General features: G+C 36.2%; 1 protein-coding gene across 1 annotated transcript in view; it reads right to left on the bottom strand.

The window, feature by feature from the left end:
* The window catches only part of LOC121429522 (peripheral plasma membrane protein CASK-like), a 45,869-nt gene extending 39,400 nt beyond the window's left edge, over positions 1 to 6,469 (bottom strand). Inside the window, exons 1-2 of the mRNA XM_041626581.1 lie at positions 6,450 to 6,469; positions 5,839 to 5,951 (exon numbers count right to left, since the gene is read on the bottom strand). Coding sequence (XP_041482515.1) covers positions 5,839 to 5,951; positions 6,450 to 6,469 — 133 coding nt within the window. The remainder of the gene's footprint in view (positions 1 to 5,838; positions 5,952 to 6,449) is intronic.
* Between the last annotated feature and the right edge of the window lie 11,188 nt (positions 6,470 to 17,657).

Genomic DNA, 17,657 nt, shown 5'->3' on the forward strand with positions numbered 1-17,657 from the left:
GACTTTACGTCCAATACCGGGGAGGGCCTGGGGCTCTATTTTAAGAATACCTCTTTCAATTCAAACTTTCCGTATTTGTCATGACGCATGCCTTTCAGCTAGTTTCCAGGATATATTTTTCACCACTCCATACATGAATGAGAAAATTCCTATTAGCAAGTCTCTTTAAGTGAATTCTGTGGAGTGCCAGAGATTTTAATATGACAGTCTTTTTAACATTCATTTGCAGCAAAATATATGTAGGGTGCCAATCAAAAGCATGTACCATTATTTTATATATAAACTCTAAATTCCAAGGATTTAAAATAAATCCAGATCGACTGGGAATAGTGACTAGCCAAAAATATATTAACATCTAACCCTTCTTGATTTGAATATACATCTAAAATATTTGAATTTGAATCTATCGAGATTTGAAAGTTAATCATTAAGATTTAAAATGAATTCAAAATTCGGCTGGTCACTATTCACAACTGATCAGGATCTATTTTAAATTCTTGGAATTTAGAGTGTACATAGAATCTGCATAGTCCACGGTTGTGTACAATGGTACAATTGATACCTCTACATATATCTAATGCTGATATGAACGTGTTATGGAGATTTTTGTTGTGGTGGTTAAATTCTTCAAGTTGATGTACATGCACATAACATTCTAAACAATATCTACCACCCAATTATAATTTTTTTTCAAACATCAAAGAAACTGTTTTCAAAGTACAGATGAACAAGAAAATTTAAACAACTTGGTAGTTTCATAATTATTCTGAAACTCCTATTCTACAGATCTTTTTTTAGTTATGAAGCTTTAATATTAAGTACCATATTTTATATTGATTTCATCGAACCGTGGCATTATAAATACCATTGTTCCTTTCTTAGAATCTAGAAAAACAAAACTTCTTGAGGGCTATTATGCAGTGCATTTTATCATAGAGGAACATTGATCAATTTTAAAAAGCAGGTGTTAGTTGCGATTCATTGAAAGAAGCCTTGAGCAAGAGGAAATAGTTTCGCTGAAGAAAAAAAATCATGTCACGCCACAACACTTCTTCTGAAGAAAGTAAAGTTGAACAGAAGTTCTTTTTCTCGAGAGGATGAATAATCGTATAGTTGGCTTTAGAATCAGGGGAAAAATTACATGGGGGGCTCAGAGCAATTTAGCCCCCAAAATGCTTGAAAGAGACCTGGCAACTAAAAAATAAATGCTGGAAAATTCCCATTTACTGCAATGTTAAGGCATATCCAATGATGCAGATTTAGACAGTAAGTTGTGAAGAGTACCCACATTTTTTTTTTTAATTTCTTGAGATGATGAACTTTTTAGTAGTATTTGACAGTTTGACATCAACATTTTTGTCTGAAAAGTTGTCAGAGCTGACAATTTTTATTGATCTTTATTGTTTAGAGGTAGTGTTAATAAGGTAACTGTTGGATAAAACAGGACTTTCATGAAATGCTTCCCTAATTAAAGTGAAGAAACTTCAATTATGCCGACATGTGTTCATCATTCCATATTTATGCTCTTCATATATGTAGAAGTATTGATTGCTTTTTCAAAAGCCTTTTTTTGCCACTTTCAAACATTGCAAAACTATATTGTCATCACCAGTATATATATATCACCATTATGGTTGTATTCTCTAAAATTTTGATGATTATGTTATCATTATGGAATAGAACATCATCATCTTCTTATGGAAATTATATCATCATCATGGTTAACATTTCTTTAATGATTATGGAATAAAAATAGGGGCTTTTAGGAGGTTGTTACAATGTTTCAAAATAAGAATCATAATTGGCATGTTCGTGGGCTTGTCATTTTCATGAGCACAAAGCAGCTTTATAGGATGTGTCAGATGTCGCATAAAAATTCTATTTTTAAAAACTTACTTCCCTATAAAGGCAAACCACACAACTTTCCTTTAACATGGTTGGGGGGATTCTCGCTTTCTCAGGACAGTCGAAATTAGAAATCTATGAAAAGATACACATATCATTGATTTTTTGTGAAGTGTAAAAATGATAATTTGATACATTATCATGACCTTTGCAATTTCTTATGTATCTCAATATGTAAAGACATCCCCTTACTAAACAATTTTTATGATTTTACAAGATCACTTTTACTTTATTTTTATTTTTTATTATTTTTTGTTGTTTCTCTAAAGCATGTCGTCAGAAGTAACTTCTGAAGGTTTCCATGGTGAAGAAGAAGAGCGTAGTTGGTTTCACAGTACACCATGTATCTTTCTTAGGCAAGTGTCGGTCCTGAAAAGGACCACCCAATCTCAACGTTTTGACAGAACTCATCTCTATGTTTGAATTTCAGGAATCACAATTAAGAGATCAATATTTTTTTAATAATAAAAGAAGTATAATTGTTTTCCATTACATTATGATTTCCCTTTAAGAATGATACAGGCATATGGCTATTTCTTGCAAAGCTGGTTTCCTTCAGTTGTTAATTTGGTGCGACAGTGTGGTAGGGTTGGTGAGATTGGTCTATAAATCATCCAGTCCCTGTTCACATGAAAAGCTATCATAACGGTAACCCATTCTATAACCGACATTTCAGCGGCGTTCATCCAAACCATTGTGTCCGGTTGTGATGGCCACCCACCCAATTAACACCGCTTGACACTTCTCCAACATCTACTTAAAGATCTTGAGCCGCATGCTAGACTTAGCGAGCATGCTGGGTAAACAAGCGGGATGCTTATCAAAATTGCATTGGGAGGGCCTGTCTGGTTTGTTTTAGGGATACTACTGTACTTGATTGTTTGTGTATTTAGGAAAATGTTGTCATTCATGTACATTTCGTCAGCGTTCATCCAAACGGTAGTATCAGTCAATTTTGGTCCAAAAAATTGATTTTTAGATTTTTACAGAAAATTAAAGTACAAGTACTGCTTGTGCTCTGTAGTAATCGACCATGTAGAATGTGTAACAAAATTAGCAGAACATTGAACTAGATATACAAACATTATGATCACCTTCATGGGTTTTAGGGTGGAAACAGGAAAATCCATAAATACTTGACCTCTCTGAAATCCAGTGCATACATAACTACACACTGTTGATGTTTTTTTCCTTTTCTCAACTTTGTGTATGGGAGAAATAATTTCAAATTTTAACGTCATGTGCGGAAAAGACTTTACTGGCAATTTTAAATATTTGAAAGGCAAAATGGAGTTAATGGAGCATAAGGATATGGTGTGAAAGGGACACATGTGGTAGCAAGTTTAACAGTGTAAGCTCTAGTATGAAAGGGGTAGACTGATGATCCTATACAAAACCTGATGAGGTGTAAAGTACATTCTCTGTTATGTCCATCAACATTTCGTGTCAGCCTTCGTTTTTAGAGGGTCATTATTTTCAACTTGCTGCAAGTAATGTTCTATCATGGACCTTTCGTTTTCATGTATTTCATCTGTTCATGTAAACGTACAAGTGCAGCTCTTGAATGTATGCTAAGCTCACACAATCATGATGCAAAACGTTGATACATTTGAATTCGAAAACCACTAGAAATTATCCTAAGCTAATTGACCCAATTAAACAAGTTTGCAATAACATGGAACTCATGAAAGACTTTCCCAAAGTGAAATCCCTCTTTTATCATTAGAATAATGCAACTGACAATTTGTCCAAATAACTAAAGCTTGCCCAAAATAGGACAGAAACTCTAACAAAGAAAGAAAGTGTTGAGTAAGAGAAGAGTTCATCTATAAACATACTTCGTATAATAGTACTTGTAACAAATTTCCATCTCCAAGATTTTCATCAAACATTAATTAATGGTGGGCAAAAAAAAAATACTTGACGATATACATAAAGAAAAATATATATACTAGACATTGAATGGCACAGTAATTACTGGAAGGGTTTATTCTGGGGTTTTTTTCAGTGTATTTATCTCTGTATGCAATCACAAGGCCCATCCCCTTCAATCCAAGAGATATCAACTCTCCAGCAATGAGGGCTCCTCACAATTTGCTACCAACCAGCTGATCAAAAGATAGATGTGTACCTGTGCCATATTTTTCTGGGTTACCCATTAGTCTCCGTAACCAGAAATTTTGTGCATTTGAAATTAAAAAACAAATCATGTGGCTGTACGGAGACAAAGTTTTGCTACTTATATGAGTATAATTGTGGAAAGTAAAAGATTGAATAGGGAGAGATATGCATGTACATGTAGCTGTATATGAAATAAACTTTTTTTTAAATGAAGAGCTATAAAATGAGATCAAAGACTTTAGAAATGGCACTCTCATTTCGTATATTCTCTATGTAGACTGTGTTCAAAAGGTGATAAAAACTATCAGCAGGTGACGAGAAAACCCCATTCACTTGAATAAGAATATTTTCTTTTTGCTATTTAACTATATGTTTTGTTTCATCAAATACATCACTAAATTTATATCTACTAGGAATCATTATTGCCTTCAATCCACAAATTTACTTTCCTATGATGAATAGCATCATTGTTTTTTTCATGAATTAATGTATTATGTAAAGGAAATGGCCTGGGGAGCGTTTCATCAACATTTTTGTCTGACAAGTTGTCACTCAGATCTGACAACTTTTCTTGATAATGATTGGCTGAGAGTCACTGTTACCATAGTAACTGTCGGATAAAACAGTACTTGTCGGATAAAACGTCCAACAAGTCCTTTCATGAAACGCTCCCCAGATCTGCTTATAAGATTTGTTACCATTTGCCTGTTTTATGATCCATATCCATTTTAACTGTATTACCTGTAGCCTCCTGAAGCTGAATTCCTTTTCACAAAATAATTTAAAAAATACTACTTCTTAACATTTTTAGTATATTAAAGGATTGTATGAACATAATTTTAAAAATACAGAAATCATGTGGGGTTTCATATATCCTAAATAAATTATACAGAGGGATAATGAAGGAGGTGACCATCAAATTATGTAATTCAGCCTGGAAATGCAACTAAACAATAAATTTGCTGATAGCGAGGAGGCTGAAATGCCCGTTGAGACAGAAGCAAGTGGGAAATATGCTAGATTTAAATTCAAGTAAAACCATTGTCCATTTTCAAAGTTTTGTAATGGATGCTTGGCCTGGGGATATTTTACCAAATTTGATCTAAATTTGGTCAATAAAGATAATCGCTTTTGTAAAATGCAGTGACATTTTAAACAAGGGCTCACTAGCTGGAAATAGACCTGCTTATGTGTTATCATCCAATTTCTGGAGGCGCTAACTTCCGCTAAGTACATAGCAAAGAAGATTTAAAGAAAAGATTTTGTATTACAGTTATATCTTTAAACTTGGGTGCTATCATCACATTGTTTAAAGACTGGCATTGGCAAAAGTGATACCTTCCCCCTTGTCCCTCATCAATCATATTTGTATGTACCTTCCTAACCACAATCATCAACAAACTCATACAATATTCATCTTCATCATAAACACCATCCTCATCCTCATCATCACCACCATTTGCAATCATGGTCATCATCACCTACTCCTCCTCCTTTTTCTTATTCTTCACTATTACAATCATAATCATCGCTGTCATTCCCATAATCATCACCTGCATCACCATTAGCAATCATGGTCATCATCATCTTTATTATTATAATCATCATCTTCACTATTTTAATCATCATCATCGTCATAGCCATTATTCCCATCATTATCATCACCATCATCACCACCATCACCATCACTGTAATCATCATCATCTTCATCATTGCCACCACAACCACCGACCACTATCATCATCGTCATCACTATCACCGACAGTATCTTCACCTCCACCTCCACCACCGACAGCAATACATTTTAATTACCTTCTGTGCTAAGTCCGGGGCTAGATGTGAATTTGGCCACGTCCACTATCTTGACAGCAAACTGCTGACCGGTGTCTCGGTGGATGCATCTGCGTACCTCACTGAACGGACCCCTGAAATAAGGAGAAAAACATGCAAGGTGGTCAGCGAATACCGATAAAGCGTTAGGCACCATAGTTTTATTACCAAAAGGATTTTGTTATAGACAATTACAAAAATTATAACATAACATTTCTGTATTTCTTCTTCCAATGTTTTCATGTGTAAAATGGGGAGTAAGAATCTTTTATTCTTGATGCTCAAGTTCTCTCCTAGTTTGATTTTTCTTCTCCCAAGAAGAAACAAATATTAAATCCAGCTCTTGAGTGGAGAACGAACAATCTAATAATGCAATCACAAAACAATATTTTAACAGCTACTTGTGGTTCCAATATTTATAGTCCTTCACAAATATAAAGTAACTGTACACAAATTCCTCTGGAATACATTGAAAGTGACAAACATGATAAATTTACAGCATTTATTTCCCTTTCATCATTCATCTTTTTCTGGAAGTTCATTCATGACGTCTGTCAGGTTTTGACCATGCCAAGTCTCTCTTTCTAGCTCACATCCATTCTAAATGCGCCATGAGAGGATATCATTGCGTTCTTACTTATGCACAACAATAATTGAGTTTTGATAGCATCCACTTTCAGCTCTCTATGAATGCCTTGGAGCTGCAAAAGGCTCTATTTCCATCTTTTTTACTTTCACAAATAAAAATACCTTTTGCCATATTTCTTTCATAGGATATGCTGATTTGGAAAAGTGATATTCGGGTGCATTTAATGGAATTTCTTAGGGCTGGAATCCAAATAAAAATGCTACCACAAAAAAAAGTTAATTTAGATCATGTGCAGTTGTGCTATTTTGAATGGAACATCTATAAACGCCATGTTTCTACAGTAAATTTGTTTGATTAAACGCAGTAGCCTTGACGAGCATTCTCAATGGTTGCAAAGTTTTGATATCAAAATTTTGTTCAATCAAGTACCCTTTTTTCCACCGGTCTATAAACATCAAATAATTCAATATTTATCAAAAACCGATTGTAATACCTTTTGAAACCAACGTCTTCATAAATGAATGTGCATGTACAGTAGTTGATTTAATGCAGACCTCTTTAGACTGGTGCAGTCTGGCTTTGCTTCATTAAGGTTAATGCAGTTTGAATTGCGAAGGTTTTGGAACCTCACTGATTTCAGTCTTCTGAAAGTCGGAATCCATCAATGCTTCTTTTACAGGGTATGGGTAACATCTCTTCACGAATATGTGCACAGCTCGCTTTCCTAAGCCAACTATAGGCATAATTGTTAAAGACACTGTCCTCACTGCGTTCCTAAAACTAGTTTCTGGAAACTAGTATAGTGGAAACTAGTTTAATGCGTAGTGAGAATGGTCCAAGCGGTCTTGGAAGCGATCTTCAAAACCAGTTTGGAAAACCACCTCGCAATGTAGTTTTCAAGATCGCTTTGCCTCCATAAACTGGTTTTACAAGGTAGCGAAAGTGAGGACACAACCGTTCTTCAGGAAGCGATCTTCGCACATTTTGAGCGCGCTACTCAACACAACAGGTGTAGAATACCTACCCTACGCTGCTGTTTCGAATTTCGCGCGAAACGTGTCACCCCACTGAGAGCATTTCCATAGCAACAAGATCGCTTTACGTGAAGTGATTTTGAAAACCACTTTCATGTGATCAAGTGGGAATGCTAGCAAGCAATCTTCTAAACTAGTTTCCTGAATCGGGTTCCAGTATTAGTTTTAGAAAGCGTAATGAGAATGGCCTCAAAGTCTCCAGTATTGTCCAGGGGAAAAAATACACAGGGATTTGGGTAAATTTAACCCCTGAAATGCTCAAAAGAGCGTGAAAATGAAACCCTGGAAAATGGAAATCCTCATTCATCTCCATGTAAAAGCTTATCTGTAGTGTTGCAGATTTAGGCAGAAATTTGTGAAAAGAAAACACCCAATTGAAAATTAAACAAATAATTTTTGACTGCACCGAAGTAACTCTAGGCGGTTTCAAACCGCCTCGATCACAAGAATCCCCGTTAAATTACGAGAACTTTTTAAGGCTAAAAAATACCCGTTAATTATTCCTGCATTCACACCGCCCCGAAACACATCCTTCGGGATAAGTTCCCGAAGTTACGAGCATGCGCAGTGTGGTCTGATAAGCAGGCAAGGCGGGAGATTCAAAATCACTAGCCCAGCAGCCACCCACGCCGCCGCGCCCAACGACACGCTGGGATAAAAGTTCCCGTAATTTGCTTTCACATCGCCAAAATACCTGCGACCTTGGAAAAATCCCCACTAAAGTTCTCGTAATTTCGCCAAGTACCTACTATTTAGTGGGTATTTTCTTTCGGGGAGATTACGCGTAGTTTGCTTTCACATTACCAAAATACCTGGTATTTTCTGATCGGGGTAAATTTCCCGATCAGAGAATACCTGGAACTGGCGAACTTCGAGGCGGTCTGAAACCACCTAATGTTACTTCAAATTCAGGATGAACTTTTGTATCTCAAGAGGGTATGTAACTTTACAATCCATTCCAAAGTTCATTTGATATAGCGCCTATTCTTTTTGGTTACCAAGGGTTGCGCACACACTACTCCATGTTTGGGCCACTTAAAGAATAATTAAACACCTCGGTGTTAGACATTAGACAATAACTATTCAATATTTGGACTTCAAATTGCAAGATAAACTTCTGTATGTGAATAGCCTGCCAAACTAAAAGAGATAGGACATATATATGTAATGTAGATCCCTAGATGAAATGAACCCTTTTACAACAGTTCGTTGACCTTCAATATATACCACTAATCTGATTGGGATGAAATTGCCAATTCTGATTCCCGACATTGGATCAGTTACGACTCCAAATATCCGGATTTTGCGCCGGCGGCCAATAAAATGTACAGATTCTCCTAATACTGCACTTTTCTGAAGAGTGTAATATCCCTAAAGCCAAAAGAACTTTATTAGGACATGCTATCAAATTGGCTGGCTGGACAAAATGTAATTTGTAAGTTTTGTCCCTAACCTTCAACCGCAGCTCTGACACAAATATCTCATGCATGTATGAACTATGAAACGAAACACAGTTAAAAAAATAAAAATACATATCTTACTTTTAAATAGACATTTTCCAGCAATAAGCAAGAATATGTTCAAGATAACTCTTTACACTTTATAGAAGACTCATCTCTTTGTGCTATAAATCCACACTGCATTTTATATTATAATCTAATAATCATACTTTTAATATGAAGATCTTGAACATCTGAACGATTCTCAAGATACATTTTCTTTGCGTAGTTCACAGTACAGTATTGGCTTAGTTTATGGAATCATGTAATGTAGAATATTATTGTAGGGTAATGTCTCATGAACAAGTTATTAGTCCATGTAGATGGAATAAATACTGAGCAAGAAATAAATAAATACATGTACTACTTACATACATGTATTGACAAGTTTTCAATTACATCTTTACCTTTTAAAATTTCTCATTTATTTGTTGATTTGGCCTTACACAGGTACTTGGTTTGACTATAAAAAAAAATCATTTTTTCAGTACTCTCCACGTCGATTACCCCATGTCAATGCCCTGTGCAGTGGGTGTAACCCCCCCCCCCATAACTCTTCCATTTATACACACTCTCTCTTTCTCTCTCTCTCTTTCTCTCTCTCTTCTTCTTCTTCTATATCTTTCATTTACTCTATCCTCCTTTCTCTTTCATTGACAAACTGTATGAATACCACAACTGTTCACTAGGTGGTTTCAGACCGCCTCGAAGTTCGCCAGTTCCAGGTATTCTCTGATCGGGAAATTTACCCCGATCAGAAAATACCAGGTATTTTGGTAATGTGAAAGCAAACTACGCGTAATTTCCCCGAAAGAAAATACCCGCTAAATAGTAGGTACTTGGCGAAATTACGAAAACTTTCATGGGGATTTTTCCAAGGTCGCAGGTATTTTGGCAATGTGAAAGCAAATTACGGGAACTTTTATCCCAGCGTGTCGTTGGGCGCGGCGGCGTGGGTGGCTGCTGGGCTAGTGATTTTGAATCTCCCGCCTTGCCTGCTTATCAGACCACACTGCGCATGCTCGTAACTTCGGGAACTTATCCCGAAGGATGTGTTTCGGGGCGGTGTGAATGCAGGAATAATTAACGGGTATTTTTTTAGCCTTAAAAAGTTCTCGTAATTTAACGGGGATTCTTGTGATCGAGGCGGTTTGAAACCACCTACTGACTGTATAACATGCATCAATGGTAGCTAGGGCATCTGTGGGGTTAACAAAGATTCTGCATCGACATCGCCCCCCCCCCCCAGGATAATTTGGTATGGCACAACCTCCGCGATCAATTAACACCCTCCAACGTCTGTGCTGGCTCCAATAACCAAGCATAATAAGAGTCCATTTAGCCCAAAGGAATCTTATACCAAAATTCATATTACTGGTAGGAAATGAGAATGTGTACATCCATAGCAAAATCATACAAGAAAAAAAAATCCTTTTTGGCTATTGTAAAAATGAAAGAACTAAATTTTTTCATGTGGTGAATTCACTCTTGCATTTCAATCATCAAAAAGCTAGTTGCCATCAAAGAGATTATAATCAATGAGCACTGCCAAGTTGTACAGAATTTTAAATATTTTAGTACTTTAAACACAGTCTTTGGCATATTAGTAGTTTTCATTGACAATGAGGCACCAAGAGTAATATAATATCAATTCAAAGAAATAGGGTAGCATCAAAGACCATATTAATAACAGGACCATGAAATAATCTTGGCTTTACCTCTTTTCCATCAATATTCACTACCATGAAAAATACATGGAGCCATCCGCAAATTTCCGTATTAGGGACTACATGTAAAGTACCCCACCAAAGAAGAATCACTTTAGGTCATGACCCATAATGAGTCAAAGGTCATGACATCATATACATGTAGGCCTACATGACCTCTGGGAATTCCCTGATGACATCATGTATGTATACAATGTATACATAATTACATGTAGTATGGGTGACATGAAAACTGCTAGTCTGAACGCAGCGATTGAACATCCCAAATGCCTCTAATCTGGTGAGGGAAACAAACCAACGTCTTGCCGAAAACAGTTGCTGGTAGACACTGCTAATAGCATTAGGAGGTACTAATGTGTGTCGCACAGTCAGGCAGGGCTACCGGAGTGCGTAGCTTGGGATAGGACGTGTGATAATGTAATAAGGGGGGGCTGCTTCTTCTAATAGGATATGGAAAGGGATGCTGTGATGCTGATAGCAGTGTTTGAGGATTGGATGTAGAGTTGTACACCCTTCTGAATATTTGCTTTTGGACCTACAACTTGGCCCTCGACTGTTATTATTTTTTCTCTTGTTGCTAGGGATTCATAAAGGGGCATTGTATCAACCAAGATAAAACTAAGGAGATATGATATCTCCTTGATCAAAACACATTCAAAATTAATAATGTACAATGTATGTGGTGGAAAGGGGTCGGTCTTTCTGTGCTCCAGCAACAAGGGTGGGGTAGTACGTAAGGAACATCTGCGCATTCAACAATACATGTCCATAAAGAACAAATTGCATGTTGATAAAAATATCAACTTATCAAGTTTCAATAATAGCTTTGTGAATTAATTATGTGAAGACTACTTGCTTCCGAAAGCAAAATCAGTCTAAAATTTCAGACTAACCTGAAGATATGGAGATAAAGTTCAGAGTAATATAAATGACAGTGGAATAATGAAATTGATTTGTTTCTATTGATATATGCATGGCGCACACAAAGCAATTAATTAGGCAATCTAGTGGCAAACAGAAGCCGTGGAGGGTGAAAGTGATTTGCGGTTGATAGTGGAATACACCCTCATAGTACCGGCCCGGCATCATACGGCTTAGCAACCGATCGTGGGGCTGAATTCTATGACTGATTGCAATGATTATTGCGTAGGATCAATTGTAAAAATTTGTCCTATGATCGCTCACAAAGCAATATGTTACTACATGTAGGTTCAGATCATTCAAATACTGCGAAAAATATCGTGTTCATGTGCACTACACCAGTGGAAATAGAAGAGCTGAAAGCTTCTGTGTTCTGACATGAAGCAAGAGTTGCTGTCTTTGGTAGACGGTAAACTCTTCAAATTTATATTCTCTTTTCTATTTCAAGGATTTGTATTAAATCCAGATGAATAGTGGCCAGCTGAACACTAGATTTGACTTTGAACCTTGTGGACTTGAATGTAAATCCTATGAAATACAATCTCTAGGATTCAAAACAATTCTTGTTTTCGCATGGTCACTATTCACAGCTGATCTGGGTCCCAATGCATAAAAGTAATACTATTATAGTAACTTTGCCATCTAATGGTAATTACCATGGTAACGGTGCTAATCAGCCAATCAGAATCAGGGATTTCAGGGAAGTCACCATCGGATGGCAAAGTTACTATTAAAGTAACTTTTATGCAATGGGGGCCCTGTATTTTATTTTAAATCCTCGAACATAGAGCATCAGAAAATGAAATGAGTAGGCCTAAACAGTGGAAAAACACCGATGGGTTTCATTCTTTTACAGATGAAACTCTCAAATCATTGATATTCACTATAAAATCCATCTCAAAAGTCACTCCAAATGATTGAAAAAGAGGAAAATATCTCTATTTTCAATTTTTATAGAAAACTTATGTTAAGGTCACACAATTTTCATTTGGAATAAGTGATACCGGCAACCACTTCCCTGTATAAAAATTACAAGGAAAATGTGCTGCTTTATCATGTGGTGATCGTGGTCACATCCCAAAAGAGATGTTCGAACATATTTTACCCCATTTCGAATTATTTTTCCCTATTTCACCTCTTTCGCTTCATGCATTTATTTTCTTTTTATCTTCCAGTATTCTTTCATGAAATGAAGAGTACACTGTGAGATACATCATGTAATAAAGTGGACTGTAAATTTGGCGTATCGTTGTGTCTGTGATTTTATCAAGGAAAATGGATTTCTAAAATCCCCCAAGGCCAACCAATGCCTTTAAGATTTCAGAGGCAACAAGAAAAGGCAACTCACAGTTTCATTCTGCCTTCTGTACAAGAAAAAAAATAAGCAGTAATGGCAATTTCGAGAAAACCTCTATTCATGAAGACATTTCCACGACGGATGGACAAAAACTATTCTATTTTTGTCAGAAATGGAAGGAAACACTTTGGCTGCGTAATTCCATTAGAGAGAAAGGCTAGACTGACAACGTGATAATATTTACTTCAGAGAGATAAGTTTCGTGAACATTTAAATGGACAAGATGTAATAGGGTACCTGTTCGGACACGAGGAAATTTGTTTGAACCTGCAATAAAAGTTATGTATATGAACGAGAACCGAAAGCAGCACAAGAGCAAATCTTGAAAGAAAACATGCCTTCAAAACAGAATCGTGTACATGGTACACAGCAAAAACTGTGGTGTTAACCGATGTACATAGAGGACCACACCAGTTATTTTACACCAGTGTTAAATTGGTGGTGCTAGTTTTACACCTATAGGTGTTATTACAACACCTTTTGTTGTTACATTTACACTCTTTGGTGTTATGTTTAATCTCTAGGGTGTAATTTTAGCACCTCAGGGTGTAGTCCTCTATTAACACCAATTGGTGTCAGTTTTAACACCGCAGTTTTTACAGTGTACGCACACATGTGTAAACACGACCCATAACAATAGACTAGAAAGAAGTTGTATTTGATCAACATGTACATGTACATGTACACTGTACATACTGTAGGTCTAAAGTTGTTTCGATACTCAAAAAAGAAAATGAGGAAAAGGGAGGAAAAAGTTTTGAAAGGCTGGAATGGAGAAATAACTTTTTTTACATCCATTTTTAATTAAAAAAATACTCTCATTTCTCTGCCCTTTTGAGGGGTGATTTACCCCTTTCTATCCTTCATTAATTATAAGTGTGTACCATGTTTTGGTTAGTATGAATGCAACCAGGTACATGAAAGTATATTAGTATCTATTTCAGGGGTGATGACATGAATGGGTTGCATGCAACATTAGAATCTACAACACACTGTACATCAAGGACATTACAGCCATCTGCCTCACTATTCTACTTCCTTTGAATATTTTGGAGCAATTTCCAACATTTTAAATAGGGCACATGCGGATAGAATATTGAAATAAACCAATGAAAATTTAGTAGAAACAATATCTTTTTCACTCCTGACAAATTAGAGCAAACTCAGCAAAGCTCATGTGCTCGAAACGTCAAGAATAACAGTTCGTTTGAGAGCTATTTTCAGATAACCACGGGTCCATTTCAGGACTAACTACACGTACACGGTCATGGTGTTCCACAAACCCCTCCATCTACATGTACATGTATATCTTTTTCAGTAGAGGAAATATCTGATTGACAGGATAGAATATAAAGAGCGTTGCATTTCAATAAGCATACAATTGCAAGACTGATCAAAAAAGGGAGGCACATTACAGTAGTAATGTGCACTTTATGGGGTATCTCTGCATAAATATCAGGGTAGAAAATAATTTTTATTTTTAGGGTTTTTTTTCCACATTGGGGCAATTGGAGAATTTGGGGGACTATTTATTTCATTTTAAGGGCTAGTTTTTAGGTGCAACAAGATATGCAGGAATTATTCTGCCATATTGATTTTCTAAATAATCTTAAATATTGTTTGTGACAGATCTTGGACAATTCTGGAAAAAATGGTCGCCCCAAAGCATGCATTTGGGGGGAATTTACGGGGTGATTTGGGCCATCATCTGGGTGAAATCGCCCGCCAACCTCATACATGTATATCTCCTATGCTGATAAATGTACAGTACATGTGCTTACTTCCTTTGGCAATACCAAACATTTCGAAAGAAAAATACAAAAGAGTAGAGTTCAAAAGCAAAATTAAAAAAAAAAAAACCCACACAGGTATGACTGGAGCGCTAATGAGAACATTTACCTACAATTGTAATCACACAAACAATTATAGTAGTATCCCTAAAATAACTAGATAACCTGACAGGCCCTCCCAATGCAATTTTGATTAGCGTCCTGCTTGTTTACCCAGCATGCTCGCTGTGGCTAGCGTGCGGCTCAAGATCTTTAAGTAGATGTTGGAGAAGTGTCAAGCCGTGTTAATTGGGTAGGTGGCCGTCACAACCAGACACAATAACCCTATTGACATAGCTAAGGAGGGTAACTTCTTAAAGATGTCTTCCGTCTGACAGGATGGTTTTCCTTCAAGTATTTATCGTGTTCTGCTCAAGAAGCTCTATTTTCGAATTAATTGTCTATAATTAGTACACATTACATGGTTTTGAACTCAATAACATATAGGCCTGATACTTTGTTGAAAGTTTTTATATACATATATATATATATACATGTATATGTACATCAACAAAGAATTGTTAAGACAAAAGATACCAAGCAGCATTGCATTTTCTTTTCAAAACCATGCGTTCAAGTCCGTTACACGGTTTTAAAAAATCACTAAATTAATTTCTAAAAGTTTGAGACATGCTTCACAAATTTGAATTCACCATGCCTTTTTTTTAAATATCATATTTCATACATTTACAAACTCAGCTATTCAGGATCTCTCATATTTCACATCATCAGTCCCCTATTTTATTTATGAAAGTGGTTCCTAAAATAATTTTGACTACATGTACATGTACATTATTACTACATGTATCATGTTTATTCAGAGGTATCAAGTAAACTTTATACTATGAAACAGAATAATCAAAATTTGTTTTAATTTTATTTTAAAGGAGCATACATGTACAGTACATGTATACTGTAAACATTGGTGTGTTGGCTCAGTTGGTAGTGTCCGTCTCACAACCAGGATGTCAGGGGTTCAAACCCCGGCCGCATCAGACCAAAAGACGTTAAAAGATTGGAGTTGCTGCTACCCTGTTTGGTGTTCAATGATTAAAGGGATGGAGCCTCGTTGATCAAATGGGCAAAGTAAATTTTCAGATTATTTCGAACAATAAAATATGGATATTCATCATTTTTTTTCATCATCATTCTGACGCATAAATTACTACATAAAAGTATATCATAATTATCTTTTGATATTGTAGAATCCACTCCCTCCCTCCTTTATCATTTTACCATCACTCAATCTAATAAACAACTGAACAGGCAAGTCATGTCAGGGAATATATCATGATTCTAAACTGTAAGAAGGCCTACTTCTTGCAATCAAGTAAAACATTTTTCAAGCAAAAAAAAAATCTCTGAGTGCAACTTTCAAGAATAAAGAGCTTTTAAGTTTAATCCCCCTTGCCATTCCATCAAAAGTTGCCCAAAATAATGATTCCTAAAATACATTCATGTGTTCCAATTATAGCCATGTCTTATAATTCTGGACAATTCCTAATAATCAGATTAATGAGTAGGACCGGCGAAAGATAGAGGGCTGTAAGGGATGACTTCCTAAAATCTAATTTTGTAACCACCTACTCAATTTCCGTCTTGTTATTAACCTCAGGGGGCCTCGGGTGCACATACATATCCTGTTCACACATACATTAGCACATGGTGACATTTTCTAACCATGGATTAATTTGTGGCATAACTTAATGCTTACTCTATTTTTTTTATGGAATACAAATGAGGGACTAATCAAAAATTGAATTCATTCCACTAGAGTTTATACAAATCAACTGTGGCTTTGTTTAATGTCCTCTAGATTAATACAATTTGTTTCTTACCATAATCCTTTTATATATATATTTCCAAACCCTACACTAAACAATTTGACCATCGAAATTGTAAAATACATTTAAAAGTGTAAACATTGGTGAGTTTCCATTCTATTATAGTAATTCCTAGTTTAATAGGATATGGGCTACAAAAACCAGATAAAAAAGGAAATGAAAATGAATAAGGGGGCATGCAAATTCAAATTTTTGAACACAGAACATTGTCAAGACATTCACACACAATATGTTTGTAGGCTATTTTGTCTAGTTTTACTTAATACTTCTATCGGTAAAGTGTGGACAAGCCTTCTCTGCAAGTGTGAACACAAGATCATACTCTTTTCTCCCCATAGCAATAATCATTGCACCTGCATACTTCATGAAGAAGTAGTTCACATAATTTGGTAATGGTGAGAAATATAACACCCTAGGTGGTTTCAGACAGCCTCGAAGTTCGTCAGTTCCAGGTACATGTATTATCTAATCAGGAAATTTGCCCTGATCTACTCTGATCAGAAAATACCAGGTAATTTTGGCAGTGTGAAAGCATATTATGTGTAATCACCCTGAAAGAACATACCTGCTACATGTGGTAGTAGATGTAGGTATTTGTCAGAATTATGAGAACCTTTGCAAGGATTGTTCCAAGGTCCCAGGTATTTTGGCAGTGTGAAAGCAAATTACGGAACTTTTAGCCAAGCGTGTAGTTGGGCGCGGGTGCCGTGGGGGGCTGCTGAGCTAGCGAGTTTGAATCTCTCGCCTTCCATAGGCTACTGCGCATGCTCGAAACTTCAGGAACTTATTCCGAAGAGTATGTTTCGCGGTGGTGTGAATGCAGGAATGGGTATTTTTTAGACTGAAAAAGTTCTTGTAATTTAACAGGGATTCTTGTGATTGAGGCAGTTTCAAACCACCTCACGACTGGAGGATTCTCTAATCTCTGTGGGTATAAATATCATGATCAAATCACAGATTTCATTCGACCTTTTTAAACGCGATTCTGCAGAAACACATTT

This window comes from Lytechinus variegatus, chromosome 16, assembly GCF_018143015.1.
Source record: "Lytechinus variegatus isolate NC3 chromosome 16, Lvar_3.0, whole genome shotgun sequence".
In the NCBI taxonomy this organism is placed as follows: domain Eukaryota; kingdom Metazoa; phylum Echinodermata; class Echinoidea; order Temnopleuroida; family Toxopneustidae; genus Lytechinus; species Lytechinus variegatus.